General features: G+C 68.6%; 8 protein-coding genes across 8 annotated transcripts in view; 5 read left to right on the plus strand and 3 right to left on the minus strand.

The window, feature by feature from the left end:
• Positions 1–3,747, plus strand: part of EMIHUDRAFT_222459 (hypothetical protein) — a gene marked incomplete at both ends in the record, with an annotated part of 6,561 nt that extends 2,814 nt beyond the window's left edge. Inside the window, 9 exons of the mRNA XM_005793082.1 lie at positions 534–710; positions 1,103–1,189; positions 1,492–1,611; positions 1,709–1,813; positions 2,096–2,135; positions 2,224–2,370; positions 2,455–2,631; positions 3,017–3,570; positions 3,646–3,747. Coding sequence (XP_005793139.1) covers positions 534–710; positions 1,103–1,189; positions 1,492–1,611; positions 1,709–1,813; positions 2,096–2,135; positions 2,224–2,370; positions 2,455–2,631; positions 3,017–3,570; positions 3,646–3,747 — 1,509 coding nt within the window. The remainder of the gene's footprint in view (positions 1–533; positions 711–1,102; positions 1,190–1,491; positions 1,612–1,708; positions 1,814–2,095; positions 2,136–2,223; positions 2,371–2,454; positions 2,632–3,016; positions 3,571–3,645) is intronic.
• A 3,952-nt stretch (positions 3,748–7,699) lies between these two features.
• On the plus strand, positions 7,700–9,160 carry EMIHUDRAFT_222460 (hypothetical protein; the record flags this gene model as incomplete). The annotated part of the gene is made up of 2 exons (XM_005793083.1): positions 7,700–7,726; positions 8,687–9,160. 2 exons carry the CDS (start codon positions 7,700–7,702, stop codon positions 9,158–9,160), a joined length of 501 nt encoding a protein of 166 aa, XP_005793140.1.
• Positions 9,161–9,364: 204 nt separating this feature from the next.
• On the minus strand, positions 9,365–11,727 carry EMIHUDRAFT_454171 (putative ubiquinone biosynthesis protein; the record flags this gene model as incomplete). Its single annotated transcript, XM_005793084.1, has 8 exons — positions 9,365–9,809; positions 9,977–10,055; positions 10,145–10,253; positions 10,475–10,998; positions 11,076–11,102; positions 11,212–11,364; positions 11,450–11,599; positions 11,704–11,727. The coding sequence occupies 8 exons, from the start codon at positions 11,725–11,727 to the stop codon at positions 9,493–9,495; spliced, it is 1,383 nt and encodes a 460-aa protein (XP_005793141.1). The 3' UTR covers positions 9,365–9,492.
• A 2,207-nt stretch (positions 11,728–13,934) lies between these two features.
• EMIHUDRAFT_312799 (hypothetical protein) lies at positions 13,935–14,093 on the minus strand (the record flags this gene model as incomplete). The annotated part of the gene is made up of 1 exon (XM_005793085.1): positions 13,935–14,093. One exon carries the CDS (start codon positions 14,091–14,093, stop codon positions 13,935–13,937), a length of 159 nt encoding a protein of 52 aa, XP_005793142.1.
• On the plus strand, positions 14,092–15,187 carry EMIHUDRAFT_69589 (hypothetical protein; the record flags this gene model as incomplete). The annotated part of the gene is made up of 2 exons (XM_005793086.1): positions 14,092–14,632; positions 14,778–15,187. The coding sequence occupies 2 exons, from the start codon at positions 14,092–14,094 to the stop codon at positions 15,185–15,187; spliced, it is 951 nt and encodes a 316-aa protein (XP_005793143.1).
• Positions 15,188–17,357: 2,170 nt separating this feature from the next.
• Positions 17,358–19,121, plus strand: EMIHUDRAFT_439562 (hypothetical protein; the record flags this gene model as incomplete). Its single annotated transcript, XM_005793087.1, has 6 exons — positions 17,358–17,946; positions 18,017–18,133; positions 18,285–18,364; positions 18,510–18,561; positions 18,649–18,695; positions 18,766–19,121. The coding sequence occupies 6 exons, from the start codon at positions 17,358–17,360 to the stop codon at positions 18,922–18,924; spliced, it is 1,044 nt and encodes a 347-aa protein (XP_005793144.1). The 3' UTR covers positions 18,925–19,121.
• A 71-nt stretch (positions 19,122–19,192) lies between these two features.
• EMIHUDRAFT_222464 (hypothetical protein) lies at positions 19,193–22,500 on the plus strand (the record flags this gene model as incomplete). Its single annotated transcript, XM_005793088.1, has 6 exons — positions 19,193–19,522; positions 19,591–19,707; positions 19,839–20,108; positions 20,251–21,285; positions 21,357–21,956; positions 22,036–22,500. 6 exons carry the CDS (start codon positions 19,193–19,195, stop codon positions 22,498–22,500), a joined length of 2,817 nt encoding a protein of 938 aa, XP_005793145.1.
• A 605-nt stretch (positions 22,501–23,105) lies between these two features.
• Lhcf63 (light harvesting protein) overlaps positions 23,106–23,283 on the minus strand; it is a gene marked incomplete at both ends in the record, with an annotated part of 1,195 nt that continues 1,017 nt past the window's right edge. The window contains one exon of the mRNA XM_005793089.1: positions 23,106–23,167. Coding sequence (XP_005793146.1) covers positions 23,106–23,167 — 62 coding nt within the window. The remainder of the gene's footprint in view (positions 23,168–23,283) is intronic.

The following is a 23,283-nucleotide window of genomic DNA, read 5'->3' on the forward strand; positions in this document are numbered from 1 at the left end:
TCTTCCCCCCTTCTACCCCGCCCAAAGCTCTGCCTCTTCCCCCCCTTCTAAACCCGCCCAACAGCTCTGCCTCTTCCCCCCCTTCTAACCCCGCCCAACAGCTCTGCCTCTTCCCCCCCTTCTAAACCCGCCCAACAGCTCTGCCTCGCGGCAGGGGCGGCGGGCGTCGAGATGAGTTCTGCCGCCGGCTCCTCACTCAGGCGCGCCTCTCGCGTCTCGTCCTTCCGCGAGGACGACGGCGATGGCGCGCCTTCCGAGGAGGAGGACGTGCCGTCCGGGGAGGAGGAGGACGACGAGGACGAGGCGGCGGCGGCTGCAGCCAAGGCGGCGGGAGAGAAAGCGGGGGCGGCGGCGGCGGTGGCTGAGGAGGCGGCGAGGGTGGCGGAGGTGGAGGGAGCGGCGGCAGCAGCAGAAGCTGCGGAGGTCGCGGCAGCGGACATTGTCAATAAGGCGGCGCCGGACAGCGAGGGAGGAGCGGGAGGGGGATGTCGAGAGTGCCACTTGAAGCAAGTACGTCTCTGTCGTGAGAGTAGGCGATGCGAGAGGCGGAGGCGGAGGCGGAGGCGGAGAAGGCTGTCGCGGCGGAGGCTGCTCAGCAGAAGCCTTGGGAGCCGTGTCTGACTCCGCGAGGAGCGGCCACGCGGGAGAAGGCAAAGGCATACGCCGAAGACGCGTGGGAGAGGGCGCGGCGTCCCGCGCGAGGGCGACGAGTTGTGCAGATCGGCGCTGCTCAGCGCATTGCCATGTGGTCAGGCGAGGCGCGACTCCCAGGCGAGGCGCGCAGCTCTCAAGAAGGAGCGCGCCCCCGCGGCTAACGGAGCGGCGGCGGCGGCGGCGGCGGAGAAGGCTGCCGCTGCGAAGCAGCGGGCCGAGGAGGTGGCGGCGGAGGAGGCGAAGGAGGGGGCGCTTCTGGCCGCCGCCGCGACGGTGGTGGGTGTGGCGCCAGGCCCCGAGTCGGACGTCGACGGCGGTGAGTACGGCGACGGGGCCGCGTCGTCGGACATGGAGATGTCGCTGTATTCGACGGAGGCGGAGGACACCGCGGAGAGGAGCGGGAGGAGGAAGAGCGCCACTTCACCGCTGTCTCTCTCTCTCTGAGCAGGACGACACCGACCAAGAGCAGGAGCTGCTCGACCAGGAGCAGGAGGTGCTCGACGCGAGAGCGGAATTCGTGGTGGCCGCGTCGGGGGTGTGCGGAGCCCCGGGGGGGAGGAGGGGCCGGGGGGAGGAGGGACCGGGGGAGGAGGCAGGGACCGGGGGGAGAAGGATGGTCGGTCGCGTCCGCAGCAAGGGAGGGGGGATCTCCTCGCCGCTAGCCCAGCGTCTCCCGGCCCGGCGCGCCCGCAGGCGGACGTCGGTGCGGAGAAGGCGAAGCTCCTGGCGGCGGCGTCGGAGGCGAGGGCGGCGGCGGCGAGGATCGAGCAAGCGGCGGCGGCGGCGCGGCGGGCGGCGGAGCATAAGAAGGGCGGCGGGCTCCTTGCGCGTGGGGAGGCGGCGCATAGGAAGCGAGAGGCGGAGGCGGCGGTGCGCGTGCAGGCCATGTACCGCGGCCACGTGGTTCGCGCGGAGGCGGAGGCGGAGGCGCTGGAGAAGCGGCGCGCCGAGTGCGCGGTGAAGCTGCAGGCGCTGGGCGCTGCACCGCGGGGGTCCCGCCGTGAGATGACCCCGAGATGACCCCGAGATGACCCCGAGATGACCCCGAGACTAGGCGCTGCACCGCGGGAACTCGTCGCGAGCTGGGGCGGCGGAGGCGGCGGAGGCGCAGCGAAAGCTGGTGCTGGAGATAGAGATTGCGGCGACGCAAGTCCAGCAGGTGTACCGCGGCGAGCTGGCGCAGGCGAAGGCGGAGGAGGCGGCGGGGGTGGTTGTGAGCGCGAGCAGCAGCGAGGAGAGCGCCGGCGAGGAGGAGGGCGGGGAGGGGGCGGGCGGAGGGGGCGGGGTTGGTTGTGCGGCGACGCCGTGGAAGCAGCAGCGGAGCTACCTGGAGAAAGGCTATTCGGCGGCGAAAACCAAGGAGTCGCCGGAGGCGGGCGCGGCCGCCCCGCGCTCCTGCGGGGCGGGCGGGACGACGGGGATGTCGATACCTCCCCTGAAGCTCGGCGTGGTGGGTGCGCCCTCTGCTGCGTCGCTCGGAGGTGACCGACCACCCCTGACCCTGACCCTGACCCCGACCCCGACCCTGACCCTGACCCTGACCCTGTGACCTCTACCCGGACTCAACAGGGGCCACCCCGCGCTGGTCGGCGGCCCGCGGGTCCGGCGTCTCCTCGCTGAGCGCCGACGACACCGCTTCGGAGCTGGTTGCAGCGGCGGAGGAGGGGGAGGGGGCCGCCGTGTGCGCGCTCCTCGAGTGCGGCGCAGACCCGAACGGTGTGCCTTGGCTTGTTGTGTGGGGTGTATGTGGGGGTGTGCGGCGCGACACCTGCCTCACACACCTCTCCACACTTCTCCCAGGCGTCGACGACGAGGGCACGACTCCGCTGATGGGCGCGGCGCTCGGCGGGCACATCGGCGTCGTGCGCGACTTGCTCGAGGCCGGCGCCGAGGTCGACATAGCCGACGGGGAAGGCGGCGTGGCGCTCCACTTTTGCTCCCTCGCCGGCGCGCCTGCTCCGGCCCTCTCCGCCGCCCGTCGCACACGCACAGGGCGGCGACACCAGCTCTGCCTCTCGCCGCCCGCGCAGGCCACCTCGAGGTGACCAAGCTGCTGCTCGACGCCCGCGCCGAGCCCAACGCCACCACGGTCGATGGCCGCACCGCAATCGCTTTCGCGGCTCGCGGCGGGTGAGAGAGGGTCGGCGGAGGGGGGTCTCGGCTCGCTCCCCGTGCCTGACCAGCGGGTGGTTGTGCGCAGGCACGTCGCTGTGCTCGAGGCGCTGCTCTCCGCCGACGCGGACCCGCACAAGGCGGACGAGGACGGCAACACGCCGCTGATGGCGGCGGCGGAGGGCGGGGGCACACGCCAGCCGCCAGGCTGCTGAGGAGAGAGGCCGTTCACGGCTGTAGCTGTGAACAGGAGACCACGCGCCCGCCGTCGAGGTGCTGCTGGCGGCGGGCGTGGATCCGGCCGAGGAGAACGAGGAGGGCGACACGGCGGCTGACTTTGGCGCGGCGCACGAGGACGTGACGGAGGTGCTCGAGCGGCATGTCGAGCGGGCCGCCGAGGCGGCGCAGGAGGAGAAGTATAACCTCCAGCCGATCCAGAGGTCGCCTGCCGCGGGGGGCGGAGGCGCGGGGGTTATGCCGCGGTCGCGCGTCTTTGCCGAGGGCGGCGGCAGCGCGGAGCAGGCGGCCGCAGACAAGAGGCTTGCGGCGTCGCTCACAACTCGGCTTATGGCGGACTCGGCGGCGGACAAGGTGATACTGGCGGCGAACAAGAGGCTTGCGGGCGAGCAGGGCGGAGGCGGCGGCAAGGGGCGCGGCAAGTACGCGCACACGGTTGTGGCGAGCGAGGCGCCGCCGCGACCGGCGACCAAGTTCGTCGCCGACGCCGACGTCGCCCTGACGCCCCGGACGCGCGTCTACGCGAAGCCCGCCCCGCCGGGCAGGAAGCCGTCGGAGTCGCTGCAGGTGCCCATCCTCGCCGAGCCGGCCCGCGCACCTCCGCGCGCGGCGGCGGGCGGCGAGGGCACGCCGCTCAAGAAGGGGTGGCACGCCACCAAGACGGGGGACGGCCGCACCTACTACTACAACGACGGGGGTGAGACGTCGTGGGAGCGGCCGGGCGCGGAGGACCTCGCCGTGTGAGGCGCGAATGTGGGGTGGGAGAGGGTGCGGGTGGGGTGGGAGGGGGGGGGGGGGGCACGGGTACGGTGTGGCCTTTGTTTCTTTCGAATTTTCGTTCGGGGTTCATGTACGTGGGCATCTCTTCTGTAACGGTCGTTGGAGGGAGCGCCCTGGAGATGAGAGGGTCGCAGCCGGATGTAGGCGTAGTCCGTACACCGTAGAGCGGTGTGACGCAGGTGATGTCGACTCCACGACCTAGATGGTTTTAAGGTGCCTCGGGCCAGTTGGGGGGGGGCAAACCCTGCCCACCCCCTAGAGCTCCAAGTAAGGCCCAGGTATGGCCTAGGGCATCAGAAGGGACCAAAAGGAGTCCAGTCTGAGCCATAGAGCCCATGTCTTTCCCCCCGAAGGTCGCGTTCAAATGCCCGGAACGGACGTTACAGTGGTGTCCGGCCGGCGCGATCACCGAGCTGTGACGCTCAGGGAAGCCGGTTGAGGTGCTGGTTTCTTTGGCCAGGGCTGGCCTACGACCCAGGCTGGATCAGCTGAGCAAGGTTTGGGGAGAATCCCCCGGACAGATCTTCAGATATTTTGACGGATGACCGAAATCACCCCGTTTTTGCCTTGCCGTCCTCCGCCGCGGCTTGGATCTTCTTCGGCAGCACGTCGAGATCCTGGGTTCGCAGAGGAAGGTTCGTGTGGATGCGGTCGAGTACGACGGCTACCCGGACGCCGAGCGTCTCCTCTCGTTAGAGGAAGAGACGTGGCTAGGCAGGTGACGCTCGGCGCCGGCAGCGCGGCCCCTAATACCAGCGGCGAGGCGAGCTCACTGGAGAGCGTGAGCTGTGGCGTGTGCGCGGGAGCCGCAGTGCGGAGAGAGCAAGCGCGAGACCGAGAGACGGTGCGGCGAGAGATGATAGCTCTGATACGGCTTTAGGGTCGCGCGTTCGCATTCCCCGCGCATCGCGCATGGTGTGCTGTCACTGTGTCTGAGCTGTGACGTGTGAGCTGTGGAGGTTCGGCCCGCAGGCAGATTTTGTATTTGAGGCGGTGGCCGGTGCCGAGCGCAGGCAGTGCCCACAGGTCGGAGCTCGGACCTTAAGTATTTGATAATCGTAGGCCATTTTCCGGTGCTGGTAGCCCCTCCCAAACCACAGGCGCGCGCAGCGCGCCCAGGGGCGCCGCTAGATGCCACTCCGTCCGAGCGCATCTGCTCACACACGGCAGCCGTACGAAGGGTTGGTCCATCGCGACGAGCCCTTTCGCAAGTTGTAAAGCTCGGAAGCGAGCTTTGCACGGCGATCGAGGGTGGCACGGTTCACCCCCTTCACCGAAGCGATGGAGATGCATCTGCTTGCATGCAATCAACTTTTGCTGCGGTCACACTAGCTGCCAGGGTTCACGGACACAGTGGAGACAATGGCGCGGGCGGCTGACTTGCCCGAACCAGAGAAGCAAGTGGTTTGGAGCAGCCTGCGATCGTGGATTGCATTGCGTTTGGACGCGATGTCGAGGAAGGCAGAAGCTGCCATTCTTTGAAATTTCAAGGCCAGGCAAGGGCAGCGGAGCCCCAGCAGGGGTGTGGCCACGCCATCTGCGCTCTGATGTGGACCGCGTGGTGTTCGAGCCCTGACGCGGTCGCAGGGCCATAACACGGAAAGAAAGAAAGAAAGAAAACACACAACCCAAGGGAGGGATGGGAGAACGGCACGCCGCCACCACACAGGGATTTTAAGGAGAGGAGGGTGTGATGCGCTAGCCGTCGCCCACCCTGGGGGGTCTGCCTCCTCGTATCTCTTTTCGCAGTCTCTCGCCGCTTCTCGCTGCAACCTTCATGCCACCTCGCGGCTGTCCCACTAACACGGGTCTCCGAGGGATAGGCCCGCAAAAATTCTTTTTTCCGAAGCGTCGCAGCAGCCACCACTGTATGCCCGGACGGACGAAGGCTGGCTCAGCCGCCTCCCGGCGCGGGCACGCTTCAGCGGCGGCTACTGCTGCGCCGCTCGCGCTGCCGAAAAGAATCGAAGCGGCGGTGGAGAACGGTAAGGTCGACGTGGTGCAGACGTGGCTCAGCGGGTTGACGCGACGTGCGTGAATCGCGGCGTGAGTGGCTGTACGCTCCTACTGATCGCCGCCGCCAGCGACAAGCAGCTGGTCGAACTGCTGCTGAAGCGCGGCGCGGAGGTGGACGCGCGAGACAGCAAAGACTGTACGGCGCTGATGCTCGCCGCCGCCCGCGGTGACGAGCAGGTGGCCAAGATGCTGCTGCGGCACGGCGCAGAGATCAACCCGCAGAACCTTGAAGGCTTCACCGCGCTGATGTTGGCCGCCGCCAACGGCCATGCGCGGGTGGTCGACGCGCTACTTCAACACGGGGCGGAGATCAACCTTCAAGACAGCGACGGCCACACTGCGCTCACGTGCGCCGGCTTTTTCGGCCACCCTGCCGTCGTGCTCCGCCTGCTGCGCGCGGGCGCGGACATGACGTTGCGCAATGCGGCGGGCAGGTCGGCGCTGCAGATTGTCAAGGAGGAGGGCCACGCCGAGTGCGTCCAGGCCTTCAGGACGCATCTCGGGGCGGTGGCGGCGGACCGGCGCAAGGCGCCGTCGGCCGAGCGCGGCGAGGGAGGCGCGGAGGCCGAGCCGAGCAGCGGCGGGGCGGTGCCAAAGGAGGTCGTGCAAGCGACTGAGCGAGGCGATGAGGCGGTTGTGCTGGCGTGGCTCGACGGCGGCGGACGGGTCAACGCGACGTTCGTGTACGTCTTTTCGGACGGCCCTGTGAGCGGCGTGACGCTGCTGATTCTCGCAATGGTGAAGGGCCACGAGGGGCTGGCCGAGGCGCTGCTCCAGCGAGGCGCGGATGTCTCGTTGCAGTCCAACAACGGCGGCACCGCGCTGAATCTCGCCGCCGTGAATGGCCTCGAGACGCTGGTCGAGTTGGCGTTGCGGCACGGCGCGGAGATCAACGAGCAAGCTCCTCTCGGCGGCACCCCGCTGATGGGCGCCGCTAGCGGTGGCCACGAGGAAGTGGTCGACGCGTTGATCCGGCACGGCGCGGCGATTGACGTTCAGGCCACCATCGGCGACACCGCACTGATTCAGGCCGCTTTCAACGGCCACCCCTCCGTCCTTCTCCGCTTGCTGCGGGCGGGCGCAGACATGACGCTGCGCACTACGGCTGGCTGGACCGCTCTGCAGCTTGCCAAGGACAAGGGCCACGCCGAGTGCGTGCGCGCCCTCGAGGAGCATGCGGCGGCGAAGAAGGCGGCGGAGAGGGCGGCGGCGGAGGCGGCGTGGGCTGCGGGAGCGGCGGAGAGGGCGGCGCAGAGGGCGGCGGAGGAGAAGGAGGCGGCGCGGCACGCCGAGGAGCTGCTGGCGGAGGTCGAGGCGGAGAAGCGCGCCAAGGGCAAGAAGGGCAAGAAGAAGAAGAAGAAGGGCGGCGGGGCGGGCGGGGCGGGGCCGTCGCAGGAGCCCGAGGAGGCTGCCGAGGCGCCGTCGGAGGCAGACGCAGCCGAGGCGGCGAAGAAGGCCGAGGAGGCGAGGCTTCTCCTGCTTCTCGAGACGCTCACCGAGGAGAGGATGCGGTTCAGCATCACGGCGGAGACGTCGGTCGAGGGGCTGGCGGAGGCGCTGGGAGAGGCGGCGGGCGAGGCGGGCGAGGAGGAGGGCGACGAGGAGACGGCGGAGGCGGCAGCGGAGGCGGCAGCGGACGCGGCCGCGCAGGCGGCAGCAGAGGCGCGCCGGCAGGCTGAGGCGGAGGCTGCGGCTGTGGCAGCGGCAGAGGAGGAGGAGGCTGCCGCAGCGGAGGAGGAGGCGGAGGAGGCGGCAGTAGCGGCGGCCGAGGCAGCAGCGGCGGCGGCAGAGGCGGCGCTCGCCGCAGCCAAGGCTAGGCGCGCTTCAGGTGCCGCTGCGAGGGCCAGGGCGCGGGAGGCGGCCTAGCCAGCGCGCAAGGACAGCTGGCGCAGTGGCAGCCATGGGGAAGGGTCTCTCGTACTCTGGGGTGCGTTCTCTTGTGAACGATCGTGGCTGTGGGCTGGGCCTCGCGCCGCACGCGCGCGGGCGCGCGTGCAGAGTCAGTCCCTCGAGGTCTTGCGCTCTTGCCGCCGGGATCTGCCACTCCGAGATGATAAGGTAAGGTAAGGTAAATTTCTCCACACACACAAAGTGGTGGGGCAAGGGGGGGCGACCCTCGCATCTCCACACCCGGACGCGGTGATCGCCGCCCTCCAAGGCCACGAGCGGGTGGTCGACTTGCTGATTCGGCGCGGCGCTGACGTCAACCTGCAGAACAGCAAAGGCCGCACCGCGCTGATGGCCGCCGCCATCCAAGGCCACCCCGGCCGCTGTCGTGCTCCGCCTGCTTCGGGCTGGCGCGGATGCAAAGGCTCGCTCTGCAGACGGCAGGCCCGCGCTGCAGTTCGCCAAGGAGGAGGCGGCCAAGGTGCTTGCTACTGCCGACGCCGCCAGTGCTCCTGAAATGGACCACGCCGGGTGCGTGCGCGCTCTCACAGAGCACGCAGCGGCGCTGAGGGAGGCGGAGGCGGCAGAGAAGGCGCTCGAGGTCAAGGGGCGGCGCGAGCAGCGTGAGCGGGAGGCGGCGGCGGCGGCGCGAGAGCGCGAGCGGGCGGCACGACAGCGCGAAGCAGAGCGAGCGGCGGACGAGGCGCGCCGGGCGGCGGACGCTGCGGCGCTGGAGGAGCAGAGGCGAGCCATTGCGGCGGAGGCGGAGGCGAAGCTGGCCGCTGAGCGCGCGGCAGTAGAGGAGACGCTGCGGGAGAGGGAGGCGGAGAGGCTTGCGGCTGAGGAGGCGCAGCGAGAGGAGCAGCGGGCGGCCGCGGCGGCGCGCAAAGCCGCTCAGGCAGAGGCGGCGCGGCGCGAGAAGGAGGCTGCGGACAAGAGGGCGGAGGAGGAGAAGGCGAGGCGGCGCGCAAAGGCGGCGGAGGCAACGGCGGCCAAGAAGGAGGCCAAGGCGAAGAACAATAAGGCCAAGAAGGCGCCGTCTGCTTTCGCACTCGAGGAGGAGCGGAGGGCGAAGGCTGCGGCAGAGGTTCGCGCACAGGAGGAGAGGGCGGCGCAGCTGGCTGCTGAGCAGGAGGCGGCGAGGCGGGCGGAGCGGGAGGCGGCAGAGCTAGCGGGTGCGGCAGAGCAGGCGGCGCTGCGCGAGGATGCGGAGCTGGCGGAGGCGCTGCGCTGGTCAGAGGCGGATGCGGAGGAGGCGTTGGCGCGTCGGGTGTCGCGGTGCGAGGAGGCGGTGAGCAGCGAGTCGACCGGCGGCGGCGGGGATTTGCCGCGGCGTGTCGAGCGGCTGGAGGCGAGCCTCGGCACGGCGACTGCGGGCAGCCTCGAGGAGCGGGTCAGCGCCATCGAGCGCTTGATCGGGCCAGAGGCGGGAGAGGCGGCGGAGCAGCATCTGCCAGTCACCGAGCCGCTTTAGGGCAGGAAAAAGAAGCCAACGGCGCGGGCAACGCGCAACGCGGGAGCGGGGAGGAACGTTTTTCTCTTGTGTTACCGTTTTACAGCGAGACACCAGACACGCGTGGCGCTGGCGGGGGCCAGTGTCTCGAGTGTGCACGGCGAATGGCAATGGGCGAACCCGCGCCTGATATACTCTGCATACATCGATATGGCAAGCTGGAGTGTACAACTACAAGTAAAAATGCGGCCAACGCAAATTTAAGTGCACCCTTAGTCGGCAAGAGTGCGCCTGCAGCCACACTGCATCGCGCCGACCCGCGACCGCCGCCCGCCGCACACCGCCGCCCGCCGTCACGCTCCTACCAGCAGCGGCAAGCCCACCGAGAAGAGGTCGAGGGTGGGGTCGAGCTGCCTACCCAGCCCCTCGAGGACGACGATCGCGCAGACGAGGGTCGTGAAGACGGGGTCGGGCTGCACGTGGTGCGTGCGCACGAGGCTGGTCACCTCGAGCAGAACCTCGCCCACCTTGAGGTGGCGCAAGTTGAAGGCGCCGCGCTCGCCCGCGCGCGCGCTCTCGACGAGATTCCTCATCCCGCGCCGGAAGGCGGCGGGGTCGTCGCAGCGCTGCTCGCGCGCGTGGCGCAGCATCAGGTCGCCCGCGAGCTCGCCTAGCCGAGATGCAGCCGACATGCAGCCGAGATGCAGCCGACATGCAGCCGACATGCAGCCGAGACACACCCGCGCTCGTCTGGCAGAACGCGGAGTGGAGGGAGCGGGCCAAAGGCGCGGGAGGCGGGGCGAGGAAGGGGGGAGGGGGAGGGGGGGCGAGTCGCACCGTCGCCCTGCCCGATGGCCTTGAAGAGGCTGAGGAAGTTGCGCCGGTCCCGCTCGGTCAGCTCGACGACCAAGCCAGCCTGCGAGAGAGGCGCACGAGAGAGGCTCGCCACGGGTGGGCGCCGAGAGGTAGCAATCTCGGCCTGCTCTCGGCTGCGAGCAGGCGCGCGTCGATAATGCCGAGCCTGACCTCCCCCGCGCCTCCTCCGCCGCCCTCGCCGCCGGCCGGCAGGACGAGGATGTTGCCCGGGTGGAGGTCGGCGTGGACAAAGTTGTGCCTGCAGAGCGGCGGAGGGGCGGAGCCGATGTGGCGGGGAGGGCGGCGGAGGGGCGGAGCCGATGTGGCGGGGAGGGCGGCGGGGTCCTGCTCCAGGGTGCCCCGGTCACTCAGGAGCGCGCGCAGGAGGCAGCACTCCTGATACCATAGGGAGGACGGCGCCACCCCGGGAGCGCGCGCGCGCCGCGCGCTCTCTCGGCTACATCGCGGCGGCTCGCGCGCCGAAGCACCATAGTAAGGAAGGTGCGCAGCCCGAGCCTCGCCAGCTCGCTTCTCCGCGCCTCCCGCGCCGCGCCGCGCGCCTCGAGCTCCGCCGCCGCGCGGACGGCAGCGCTCGCGTCCGCGCTGCTCGCGGCGCCCATCCCCGCAGCCTGCATCGCCTCGGCCGCCGCCTCGTCCGCCGCGAGCAGCGCGGCCGCCTCCCCCTCCGCCGCGGCGGCGTCCTCCTCGAGCAGGGAGGAGAGGGTCTGCCCGGGCAGCAGCGTCTCGACGAGCACCCTCCGCGCCACCAGCCCTTCCTCGCGCAGAGGCCGCGGCACCTCCACGCGAGGGTCGACGGCGAAGTTCGCGCGGAAGGCGTCGAGGTTGCGGGCTTCGAGCCGCAGGTCGAGCTGGGACCGCATGAAGGCCGCAAACTCGTCGACCATCTGGGGAAGGGCGAGCCAGCGCAGGCCAGGCAGCAGAGGGGAGAGGAGGAGCTCGAAGGCGCCGCACGCGCCGCGAAGCAGGTAGAGGTCGTCAGCGACCTGGAGGCAGGGTCCGAGAAGGGTCCGAGAAGGGTCCGAGAAGGGTCCGAGAAGGGCTCCACAAGTGGTGCAGCTGCCTGCCGCTCGACATGCGGGTGGAGCACCTCGAGGGCAGAGGGGCGGGCCGTGAGGAGGCGCTCTTCGGAGTCGACGCGTGAGTGGGCGCACCACCTTGACGGCGAGGGGCACGCCGCCCACTGTCGCGCGGTGCACCTGCGCAATGCAGCCCGAGCCGAGGGGCGCAGCAGAGAGGCTTCCCAGCAGCTCCTCGGCGGGCGCGGTGGCGCCGAAGGAGGCGGAGATCGCGGCGCGCGAGAGCTCGAGCGCGTGCGGCTCGACTCTCGAGTGCAGCTCGCCTGTCCACGCCTCGAGCCGTGAGGCGTTCACACCCTCGCGCCTGCCCTCGAGTGCAGCTCGCCTGTCCACGCCTCGAGCCGTGAGGCGTTCACACCCTCGCGCCCGCCCTCGAGTGGAGCTCGCCGAGCGTCGCGCAGAGCGAGGCGGGCAGCACGTCGGGTCGCGTGGAGGCCCACTGGCCGAGCTTCGTGAGGCACGGGCCGCCGCGCTCGAGCGCGTGCACCAGAGCGCGCTCGAACCGCGACTGCCACGCTCTGCCGCGAAGCAGGAGCGCCGGCAGCAGCAGCAGCAGCGGTCGCAGCAGCAGCAGGCCCAGCGCAAAGGCGCGTGCGAGCAGTCGCAACGCACCGAGTGCTGAGCGCGGCCGACCATCGAGCGATAGAGAGGCCGATTCGGCTTCGGGTACTATCGCCGCCTGCCGGGCCGCGACCCGCCTCTGCACAGCAAAGGCTGGCGTGCCGCCGTGGAGGAGGAGCAGCGCGGCAAAGCTTTGCGGCGGTGGGCGGCAACTTAAGATACGGTGCAATGCGGTGCTCCGGCCGCAGAGAGAGCGACGAGGCAAAGCGACGGAACGCGCGAGCCGTAACGCGGTCGGAGAGCTGTCGGCGACGGTTCGGGCCAGTCGGAGCATTGCACAAAAAAGTCGCAGAAACAGAAAGAAGGAGCCACCACAGGGATTAAGAAAGGACCCGCCAATAACGTCGAGTTTCTTATGAGCGCCCGCCGAGGGCGAGGCACCCTCTCTCCATCTCTCTCTCTCACCGGCCGGTCCTTCCTCCCCAGCTGCTCGCCCCAGGAGAAGACATGAGTTCACCCGCCGATAGCGTGAACGCGTCGGGTGACGATCACCTCGATGCGGCAGCCTCGGCGATGCTGCACTCCAGGTCGCGCCTCCCGGGCCAATGCGGCGATAGAATGGGCCAGTGCACCGCGGGTGGTCACCTCGCCCGGCTCTCGATGGAGGAGCGGGGACTGGTGGTGATGGAGTCACCGGCTATGGGTCGGGCGCGCGTGGCGACGGCTACGGATGCGCGGCTAGCTGAGATCCGTGCCCTGCCGGACACGAGCGGAACCTGGGTCACCCCTGCTCGCCGCGTGCCCGACTCGCCAGAAGGGGGAGGAAAGTCGGCTCTGCGACCCTCGAGCAGCCCAGGCGCGCGGGATTGCGGCTGCGGCCGCACGGTCAGCTTTGCCCCGTTCACCGACGAGGGTCAGCCAGAGGAGGGCGCGGCGTCCTCCGCCAGTGACGGGCGGGTGAGTCACTGGCTCGCAGCGGCACCCGAGTGCTTCGCCATCGCCTTCCTCATCGCAATCGCGCTATCGCTCGCCTTCCACTCGCTGCATATGCCGCCGGTGTCGCCGCCGTCGCCGCCACCGCCACCGCCACCACGGTGAAAAGAGACATGAAAAGGACATGAACTGGTGACGCAACGATCGGGCCGTTCGGGCTCACCATCCTCGCCCTCGGATTCTCTCTCTCGGATTCTCCTCCCGCTAAACCTAAGAAAGAAAGAAAGAAGACAGAGAACCCAAGGGAGGACGGCACGCCGCCCTACGCCGCCACGTTGAGGCTGCTCTGAGCGGCAACAAGGCGATGTCCGATGACATCCTGCCAACCGGCGCGCCGGGAGGAGGTGCAGGTGGTTCGTGCTCCGCCGCCGGACCGCCCTCTCCACCACCCTCGCCCAGGGATCTACAATGCTGTCTTAAGGTCCGCCGACAGCATCGGGCACCGCCTCGGTACTCGAGTAGACAAAATGCGCCTGCGGGCGGACCCTGACAGAAAGAAAGAAAGAAAACAGACACGCCAAACGAGGGATGGGACGAGGACAGGGTCCCCACCTGCACGAGCAGGATTTTGGAAGGACGATCAGGGGGACAGGTGGGGCTCTCCTGCTCCTGACAAGGGACACGACAGGCTCGCAGCGCGGTGCGCGGTGGACTCCCACATCCACTGGCGGTCTCATCTCAGTCTAGCGACCTGCCTCCAGCTTGTCGCTGGCAGTCTCTCGCTACCACAGAGGCACACTGACACAGGGGTGGCAGGGGCGGCGGCACGAGTCTCCCACATACTATGCGGGCCTCACTAGAGGTGCGGCCTGTGCGTGTCCTCGCCCTTGAGGGGGGAGGGGAAGGGGCTGTGTGTCTGTGCATGCATGTGTGTGTGTGTGTGTATGTGTGTGTGTGTGTGTGTGTGTGTGTGTGTGTGTGTGTGCCGCAAGCGCCGGCGAGCGCCGTCGGCAGCGCGCGACCGCCACCCAAAAGCGGAGGTACATTAGGAGCCGCAGCCGGCCTGCTCTATCAGCCCCGCAGCCGCGGTGGCGCGACAGATCACAGATCATATGACGTTTGCCTTTTTTCTCACACTCACCCGCGACTAAGGTCTGGGTCTAGGATTCCTACGGCCTTACCGCGACGACGCGCGGGGGCGCGCGCGCGCGCGAGGTTTAGCCCAATCGAGTCATACACACGTCTAGCCGCCCCCGGCACTCGTGCGCAGCTGTAGCAGAATACACAATGGTGCTGAGCGGCAGCATCACCTTCCTCTACTCCTCGCGACTCGCCGACGCACGACGCTTCTACAGCCACGATCTTGGCCTCCCGCTCCGCCGCGACGGTGGCGTGCTCTTCTTTGCTCTCCCGGGTGGCGCCGCGTCGCTCGGGATCGTGCCAGAGGGGACGAGCGCGGCGGCGAGTCCACCCGTGAGCGCGGTGACCGCCGGACGCGACACGGCCATGGTGTGCCTGCTGACGGACGACGTCGACGGCACCTACGCAAAGGCGCTGGCGGGCGGGCGGTGCTCGGCGGAGCAGCCGCCGCGAGCGACGGAGCGGTTCGGCATCTACAACGCTCTGCTGCGCGACCCGGACGGGTACCTCGTCGAGCTGCAGCGCTTTACCGACGCGGCGGAGCAGCGAGAGTTTTGTGGCGGGTCGGCAGCGTCGGAGGCGGCGTCGGATCAGGCGGCGGCGGCGGCGGAGGCGGCGGCGGCGGCGGCGGCGGAGGCGGCGGCGGCGGCGGTGGAGGAGTCGGCGGTGGCGACGGCAGAGGTGGCGAAGGCTCCGCTCGTCGTCGCCGTCGGGAGCAAGAACCCTGTCAAAGTCAACGCGGTGCGCGCCGGCTTTGCCGCCGCCTTCCCGCTGACAGCGCTCGAGGTGGTTGCGTACGACATCCCGAGCGGCGTGTCCGACCAGCCGTGGGGCGAGGCGGAGACGCGGCAGGGGGCTCTCAACCGGGCGGAGAACTGCCTCGGCGCGCACTGCCTCGGCCACGGCGGTGCGGCTCCTCCTCTCGCGCCCACCACCGCCCTCTCCCTCTCCCTCCCTCTCCCTCCTTCTCCCCCTCTCCCTATCTCTCTCTCTGTAGCAGCCGCACCGCGACTCCTCCTCCCCGGCGCCACCACCTCCCCGGCGCCACGCAGGTGCGATGCCCGACTTCGCCGTCGGAGTCGAGGGCGGCGTGGCGGAGTGCAGCCTCGCCTCCCTCCACCCAGGCACGCCCGGCCTCGACTCCTGCACCGAGTGCTTCGCCTTCCTCGCCGTGATGCGCTCGCCGGCGAGCGAGGCGGGCGTCGCGTGGGGCGTGGCGCGCACCGGGTCCTTCGCGCTGCCTCCGCGCCTCGCCGCCCTCGTCAAGTCCGGCGTCGAGCTCGGCGACGCCGACGACAGAGTCTTTGGCGACAGCGGGAGCAAGCGCAAGGGCGGCACGGTCGGCAAGCTCACGCGCGGCCTGGTGGACCGTACCGCGTACTATGAGCATGCGATGCACCTCGCGCTGGCGCCGTTTGTGCACGGAGAGGAGTTCCCAGGGCTGTACGACGCGGGGGAGTGAGCGTGTGGTGAGTACGCACGCCCCGTGTTGCATGTCTGACTGTCACTGTGCGGTTTCGGGGCCCGGGGATGTGCGTTTCGAAGTGAGTGCGCACACCCAATTCGACAGCAACTTGGAGCACTTGGAGTGCAGTCGGCAACCTCACATCCAGGGCCGGTGAGCTGAGAAGCGCATCCAGCGGGCCGGATGATCGGTATCGGGTTACGGGCTAGAGAGCCCTAGCCCCGGGGGTGCGCGTTCGCAGGGCAAGGGCCTTAAAGTAAACACAGTTCTCCGAGGGTTAGTACCGCGCTCCAGGTTTCCCCTAGCAGCAGGACGCCCCCTCTAGCTCTACTCGGAGCTAGTAAACACCAGACAAGGACACGCGACGACACACACTCCCCCTTGGCGACGGCGTCGCCAATCACAACCCCTCCGCTCGGTCTCCCTGCCCCGGCTCCGGTGGGGTCCCCCCCCCCGTTCGGTCCGTTCTCCTGTTTGCTTCTCGATGGTTGTACGGCGGGCGCGGGGCCCGACCTCCCCTCCTAGCCTTTTTTGGCCGTGGCCCCGCCGCCGTCTCGTCCTCTCTGCCTGATTCCGTTGACCCTGCCGACGGCGATCCCGTGCCCGACTCCCCGGGTGAGAACGGTGGCATTGGGTCGCGCCCAGTTCCACCCCCAGGAGGTCGAGCCCGCTCTCCCTGGTCGGCGAGTCGTGCCCGCACTCGCGGCCTCTCTATCGTCCCTGGCTCGCCCCCCCCCTCCGCCGGCTCCTCTCCAGGCTCGGGGAGGCGTGGCCCTCCCCGTCGAAGGTCGCGGTGGTCCGGTTGCCCCTGCAACTGGTCTTCCTCCGGTGAGCCCGTACGTCCCGACTCCACTCTCAGAGGCCGCGTTAGCTCATCTCTCGCCTCCTCCGACAACCGACCCCAAGCCCCCCCCGGGGCCCTCCGGCCTCGGCTTTCCGGTTCGCCGGCGGGTCCGCTCTCGTACCGCGGCAATTCCCTTCCCCCCTCTCCTCCTCCCGGGTACACCAGCCTCCGACGGGGCGGTCCCGGGTCCCCCAGGTTATTCCGAGCGGGTCCATACGGTGGCGGCCCCGTCGGCGGCGGGGGTGGAGGCGGTGGCAGGGGCGGCGGGTACAGTGGTGGCCCTCGCGGCCCAAACGCCTGGTGCGGAGCCGCTGGGGCGGCCCCACGACCCTGCAACCGTTCCAGTGGCGGGGGCGGGAGTGGCAGTGCGGGTGGCGGGAACGATGGCGGCACTGGCGTGTAGGTGTCTCGCCACCGCAAACGCCGCCGCCGATAGGAGGGTAGAGACGGCGTCTTCCGTCCGCGGCGCCGGGGCCTCCGTCGTTCTCCTCGTCACCCTCTCCCGGCCCATCGCTGCTCCGGCGCCGCGAGCCTGCTCGTGGGGTCGCTCTCGCGCCACGGACATGGTCGCCTCGAGTATCTCATCGACCGACGTCCCCGCCCATTTCCGCAACCGCGCCCCAACCGCCCGTCGCTTACGGGGTTGCATCGTCGTGAGCTGTCGAGCCACCCGAACGGTCTTCCGCACCACAAACTCGAGGGGATCCCGCCATTCTTCCGGGGGCATCGAGATGTCGACCTCTCTCCCATCGACGCACACCTCCCTCGCTCCGGGCCCCCCCTTCGCCGGGATAGCCATCACACCGTTCTCAAGGTCCAGGCAGGTGGTCCAGCCGCTGGCGCTTCGGGTGACAAGCCGGTCAACCTTCCCCGAGCGGCCTGGTTGCAGGTCCTGCTCCCCGCGGCATGTCACGCCACAGAAGCCCGCCCCCCATCCCGGCTCATTGTGCGGGTGTCTCGACCCACATATCGGATGTGGGCCCTGGTCAGACCCGAGCCCGGGTGTGGGGTCGCCCACACCAGTACCCAGTCCGCCCTGAAGCCGCCCTTATCGTCGAGGAAATAGACCCAGACCGGCCCGCCTATCTTTTCGGGTGCCGCCACGTTCAGCTCGTCGAGGTCCGTGGCCCGCATCGACGCCAAGTCCTTGGGGTCGAGTGCCCCCCCCCGACCAGCTATGCGCTGCACCACCCCCATCTCGGTCCCCATCACCGTGGACGCGTCCGTGGCCAGGATCAGCGTCGGTCGCTGGGGGGCTCGGCCGCAACTTCTCTTTTTATTTCATCAAATACGGCGACCATCGACCCACGCTGTCAGTGACGAATGGCCAGCTCTGTGATCGCCGTGCCTCCCTGGAGCACAAATATTACTGTCACTGACGGCATGCCCGCGGCGTCCAGCTCTCGGTACGCCATTGAGATGCTGGCATGCTGGCTAAGCTTTGTCACCTTCAACCTCGGCTGGGTCGCCATGACATCGCCGAAGGACGACCGCTGGCGGCGGATGCGCTTCATCTGTATGATGTGGCCGCAGCAGTTTCTCGCCATCGTGAGCCGGTTTCTCGTCATGAGGTTGGTCAAGCTCGCCTCATGGGAGGGGCTCGACCATCCGGCCCTCTACTGGCCTCTCCTCTTGCCGATCGGCGTCTTTGAGACCTGGTCCATCCAGGCGATGGCGGACGTGTACGAGTCGCGGCCCGTCAAGCCCGTGTGTCTGAAGCAGGTGCTGAACCAGCTCAAGATCACCACTGCAGAGTCCATCGGGGTAACGGTGGGCTACAAGATCTGGCCGTGGGTTCGCATCGACGACCCGACCGTCGAGTCGCTTCTCCACGCCACCTGGCGCACCTTTGTCTTTGACATCGGGCTCGACATCGGCTTCTACACCTTCCACCGCGTGTGCCACGTCAACCGCGCGCTCTGCTGCTGTCGCACCTCGCGGCACCGCCACGTCCGTGACTTGTCCGTGGCCACGTCCCGCAGGCACGCTCTACCGCTGGCTGCACGCGCAGCACCACACCGACACGGCCAAAGAGCACGGTCACCTAGTCGCGCACGAGACCTACGAGGTCAGCCTCGTCGAGGCGATCTCCATCCTGGGCGTGCACAGAGACCTGGCCGAGATCTCGCCGAGATCTCACCGAGATTGCCCGAGATTGCCCGAGGCAAAGCGCGCGCCTCCGTCTTCGGCTCCTGCCTCCATCAAAACTCCCCGAGTCATCACACAACGACACGACCCAAGTGCCCTCAGGCTCGTACCTCATCGGGTTCGAGCTCATCGGCCTGCTCTACAACTACACCCTCTTCGACATCGCCCTCCTCGTCTCGTGGGCACCGAATCGCCACCGCAGTGGCAAATCGCGCGACTCGTCCACGACGCACCCACGCGGCACGACCCCATAGGCGCTCAGCGTCGCGCCGCTCGACCAGGTCGGGTGTGTGGGCCTTTTTTCTTCACCTCTTGAGCCGTGAGTAGGCCCACCTCGTCGAGCTGCTCGGCCACACGCAAATGTCGTGGACCGTGAACGGCCCGCCCGCCCCTGCCCCATCCCTGCCCCACCGCCGCCACCGGCCGCCAGAGACGGACAGTCCTACCTCGCCGCGCCCGCATGCAGGCCACCCTCTGCGCATCATCCCAGAGGTGCTCAACCTCGACCTCAAGGCGAGAGACCCGAGACGACCCGAGACGACCCGAGAGGACCCGAGCGCACTCCCTCCCGCAATGCTCCCAGGTGCCCGACCACACCATGCACCACACCAAGCCCCTCTCCAACTTCTCCAAGCGCCTCACGCTGCTTGATCACCTCTTCGGCACCTACGAGCCGCCCGGCGACGAGTACGGCACCATCACGCTCAAGGACCTGGCCAAGGCAAAGGCCAAGGCGGCGTGAGGGTGGGCGACGGGCGTTCGCGCAGACCACTGACCAGTGTGCTGCCCCTGCGCCGCGCGCGCTCGACTGCGCCCCGCTCTGGCCTCTGCTCAACGCCTGGAACCGGGCCGTGTACGTTTTAGCTTACTGGGAGAAAGGGGGGCGGGAGGTGTCTCTCTCTCGCGTGTACGATTAAAGTGAATCCTTTTGCGATTTGCACGAGGATTTACCCGCTTCAGCGTCCGTCCCGAAGCGGACGCACGCGCGGCCGTGGGGTTGGCAATGCAATATGATCACGTCTACTCCAGGTTACGATGAAGCCCGCTTCCAGTCCGAGGCGGAACTTGGTCTCGTTGCCGATGTCGTCCTCGCCCATCGCGCAGAGGGCGCCACCAAGGAGTCAGAGGTCACTGGCAAGATGCCAAAGCCGACCGGGGGAGAGCCAGGGTTGCGCCAGTCGGGTGGCGAGAGCAGCCTGCTGAGGAAGGAGGCCGAGAGGGAGTCTCAGCGTGAGACGGAGCTGGAGGCGAAGCGTCGCGAGCTCAAGACGCTGCTCGAGTCGGTCGGGCTGCGCGTGCGGGTGCAGCACTCACGAGACGGCGGCGAGGTGATGCTCAAGGTCAGCACTGCAAGCGCGCGGTGCATTCTCCCACGCACCGCGGACGCCTGTCTCGTGGCGGGCCCTAGGTGACGGCCACGCTGGAGCGCCTCGAGGATGAGGCCGAGCGCAGCGGCATGAAGATGGGCATCGCCGGCTCGCAACGCCAATACGAGCCCTTCACGCGCTCGCGGGCAGGGGAGTTTGTGCTCAAGGAGGGTCGGACCTTCTCGGCGCTGGAGCGGCAGCGGCTCATCCTCTCTATACTGGAGGCAGAGCACAACGGACTGCTCTGGAGGCGATACACCCCTCATTTTGATGTCATCGCCCATGTTAGGCGGAGCGCGAGGTTGGCGGCGCTGGGCTTGACCTCGACGAGCTCGTTGTCAGCGGCGTACTGATCTGCTACTTTGGTCTGCACTCCATTGCAGAGAGGAACTCGCTCAACGCAGAGTGGCTAACCGTGCGCTCGTGGCCGTTTGCGAACCGGCGGCTCTTTCCGGACCTCGGGCTGATGCAGCAGCCGATAGGGGAGGTCCGGCAGTACTATGGCGAGAGCATCGCCATGTACTTTGCCTGGATGGAGCACTACACCAACTCGCTGACGGTGCGTGCGTCCCTTCTCCTCCTGCGCCCCGCGCATCAGCCACGCACCGCTGGAGCCAAGCGGCCGCTGCTCCGTAGACCAGACCCTCTGCTCCTACCACCCGAGGCACGTCCCAACGCGCGTCCCAACGGCGTGCCTGCAGGTGCTTGCGCTCATCGCCGCTGTCGTCGAGCTGTCGCCGGTTGGTGCGCTCGGCACGCCGCTGTACGCATGCGCCTCTGCGCTGTGGTGCACGTTGATGGCGGAGTCGTGGAAGCGCCGCCAGGCCACGCTGGCGCACGAGTGGGGAATGGTTGGCTACGAGAACGAGGAGCGGCCCCGGCCCGAGTTCATCGCAGCCTTCCACAAGGGGCTGTGGGCAGCAGACCACGAGGCGGATCCACCCGAGGTGGATGATGGCGATGGGCTTTCGGAGAGCAACGCGAGCATGCGGCTCGACGCGGAGAGCAAGCCAATGGTGAAGAAGCGGCAGTCGTCCCTCACGAAGATCGTGCGGGGCAACAAGGGCGGGATGGAGCGGCGGAGCGGCTTTTACGACCGGCGCGGCTTTGTGCCGCATGACGACGCTCCGGAGACGCTAGTGATGCCCGAGGGGTCCCGGCTGCGCGTGTACCTCATGAGCATCCCGACGCTGGTGCTGTGCACCGTGCTGATGCTGGTGGTCACACTCGGCATCCTCACCTTCCGCATGCTCATGTCGCTGTCGCGGCAGCTGGAGGAGCATCCGTACTTCAACCCGTCCACCGCGACGACGGTGGGCGCGCTGCTGAACACACTGTGGATCACAGTCATGAATATGGTGTACGCCAAGCTAGCCGCATGGCTCAACGATCTCGAGAACCACCGCACCGACACGGAGCACGAGGACGCGCTCATCGTCAAGACCTTCCTCTTCCAGTTTGCAAACTCGTACATCGTGCTCTTTTACATCGCTTTCATCCAGGGCCTCAACTTCTCGCTCTACGGTGCCTTTGGCTACACCAACGCGGCGGGCCAGGCGTACCACGACATGTGCGGCCTCTCGGGCGGTGAGTCTGGGGCCGACTCGTGGGCCTTTGCCGGCTGCAAGGGCCCCGGCGGCAGCGCAGGCGTACCGCCCCCGACGGCGGGCGACCCGCTCGACGCATCCAACCCTCAGGGGCACTGCGAGCGGGCGATCTTTGTCGAGGCGCGCCACGTCTCTGGCCGCTGCCACCTCGCAGCCTCCGCCCCCTTCTCACTCTCCGCAGCGACGCCCCCTCGCCGCAGGACCCTGACGGCTGCGTCGGGCTGCTCCGCACGCAGCTGTTCTACTACACCGTCTTCAAGCCCCTCTACGAGGTTGCGCTGCAGGCTCTCATCCCGTGGCTGCAGCACCGCTACAACCTCTACCAGCTCCGCCAGCGCGTCGGCCGGTCCTCCATCGCGGCCACGGGGATGGCCAGCGCGGAGGCAGCAGACAGCGGCGGGAAGATGGCGGGCTGCGTCGACTGGATGACGGGGCTCGTGGGGGCGCCGCCGGGGACGCAGAGTAGTACGGTGAGCATCGACCTGAGCTCCGAGGAGCAGGTTGCGCTTCGCTTCGTCGAGCTCGGTCAGGAGATCGAGGAGCAGATGGCCATGCCGGCGTTCGACGGCACCTTTTCCGAGTACAACACCAAGGTGATACAGTACGGCTTTGTCTGCATGTTTGCCTCCGCCTTCCCACCCGCCGCCATCGCCGCAGCGATCGCCAACTTTGTCGAGCTACGCTTCGACGCGCACAAGATTGGCTACTCGCATCGCCGGCCGGTCTACCGCGGCGCGGAGGACATCGGCTCCTGGCAGCACGTGATGGACGTGCTCTCGTGGCTGGCGCTCGTCATCAATGTGCCACCCGATCCCTCTGCCGCGTCGCGCGGCACACGAGGCCGAGTGACCACGCGCTGCCGTTCTCCGTCGCCCGCAGGCTCTGATCGTGGCGTACACGTCCAACAGCGTGCGCGACATGCTCGTAATACCGTGGCTCGCCGACAGAAGCGACTGCTCCAGCGACGCGGCCCCCTCGTGGGATGAGGACTGCGTCTCCAACTGGCGAGAGTGCTACCTCAACATTGGCGGCACGCCTGAGTACCCGGCATGGCAGTACCTGCCCACAAACATCACCGTCTCGGTCCCGCTGCTCACGGCGCTATGCGAGAAGAAGGTGGCGGCCGAGATGCAGACGCTGTACGACGAGGAGCATTGCTTCGTGTGCCAGGCGCGGCAGCGCGCCGTCTCATTATCGCTCGTCTGGACCGTCTTTGTTCTCGAGCACGTTCTCGTCCTCGTCAAGCTCTTCCTCGCCGCCTTGGTGCCCGACGTGCCGCGCTGGGTCGAGCTTGAGCAGGCAAAGCAGCGCCATGTGAGCGAGCGCCAGCGCAAGAAGCAATGACCCGGGAGACGCGAGCGCGCATGTGCGGTATCGTGAGCGTGCCGAGCGCATGTGCTAAGGGTTGGCCCTCGCGCTCGCCACCGTTCTCGGACCTCGGGCTCGGCGCTCGCACCTCGAGAGCTCTCGACGTCGACCGTGGACGGCCGCGCTGCTGCGTGCTCCTCTGCACTGTGGCGCTGCCGCTGCGCGCTGGGGACTGGGCACCGGACCTGGCTCCTGGCCACCTGGGGGTGGGGCGCCGCCCGGGCGGCGGGCGCGCTGGACCTGTGGAGCGCTGGGCCGCTCCTGGCGCTGCTTCCGGTTCCGCGGGGCCGGGGGGCTCGCGCCTCGCGCCCCCTCGACGGTGGGCCTGAACATATTTTGACATGTCGTAGATGTAGAAGACGTTTCAACTAACAGCGAAACGCGCGGACACAATCATACACTGCTGCGCTCGCACGTGACACATACCCTTGATAATCGCGCTCCCGCCCCTCCACGCCTTCGCTCCCGGCGCCGAACATCCTCGGCCTCTCCTCTGCCCCTCCGGCGCCATCCGCAACGCCATCCGGCGCGCCGCCGAACGGGGCTGCCGCAGCGGCGGCGCAGGCCGTGTGGCCAGCCGCTTAGAGCGTCTCGCCGATCGGGAAGATCGGGTTGCCGGTCAGGCCCTCGTGGATCAGCATGCCTGGGGGGGGGGGGGGGGCCCAGGGGTAAAAGGGGCAGGCACCGGGGCCGGGGGAACATGACCCAGGAATATGTGTGTGTCCCCCTCCCCCGGGGAGGGTGAAGGGGGGGGGGGGG

The sequence above is a fragment of the Emiliania huxleyi genome, assembly GCF_000372725.1.
Source record: "Emiliania huxleyi CCMP1516 unplaced genomic scaffold EMIHUscaffold_103, whole genome shotgun sequence".
Lineage (NCBI taxonomy): Eukaryota > Haptophyta > Isochrysidales > Noelaerhabdaceae > Emiliania > Emiliania huxleyi.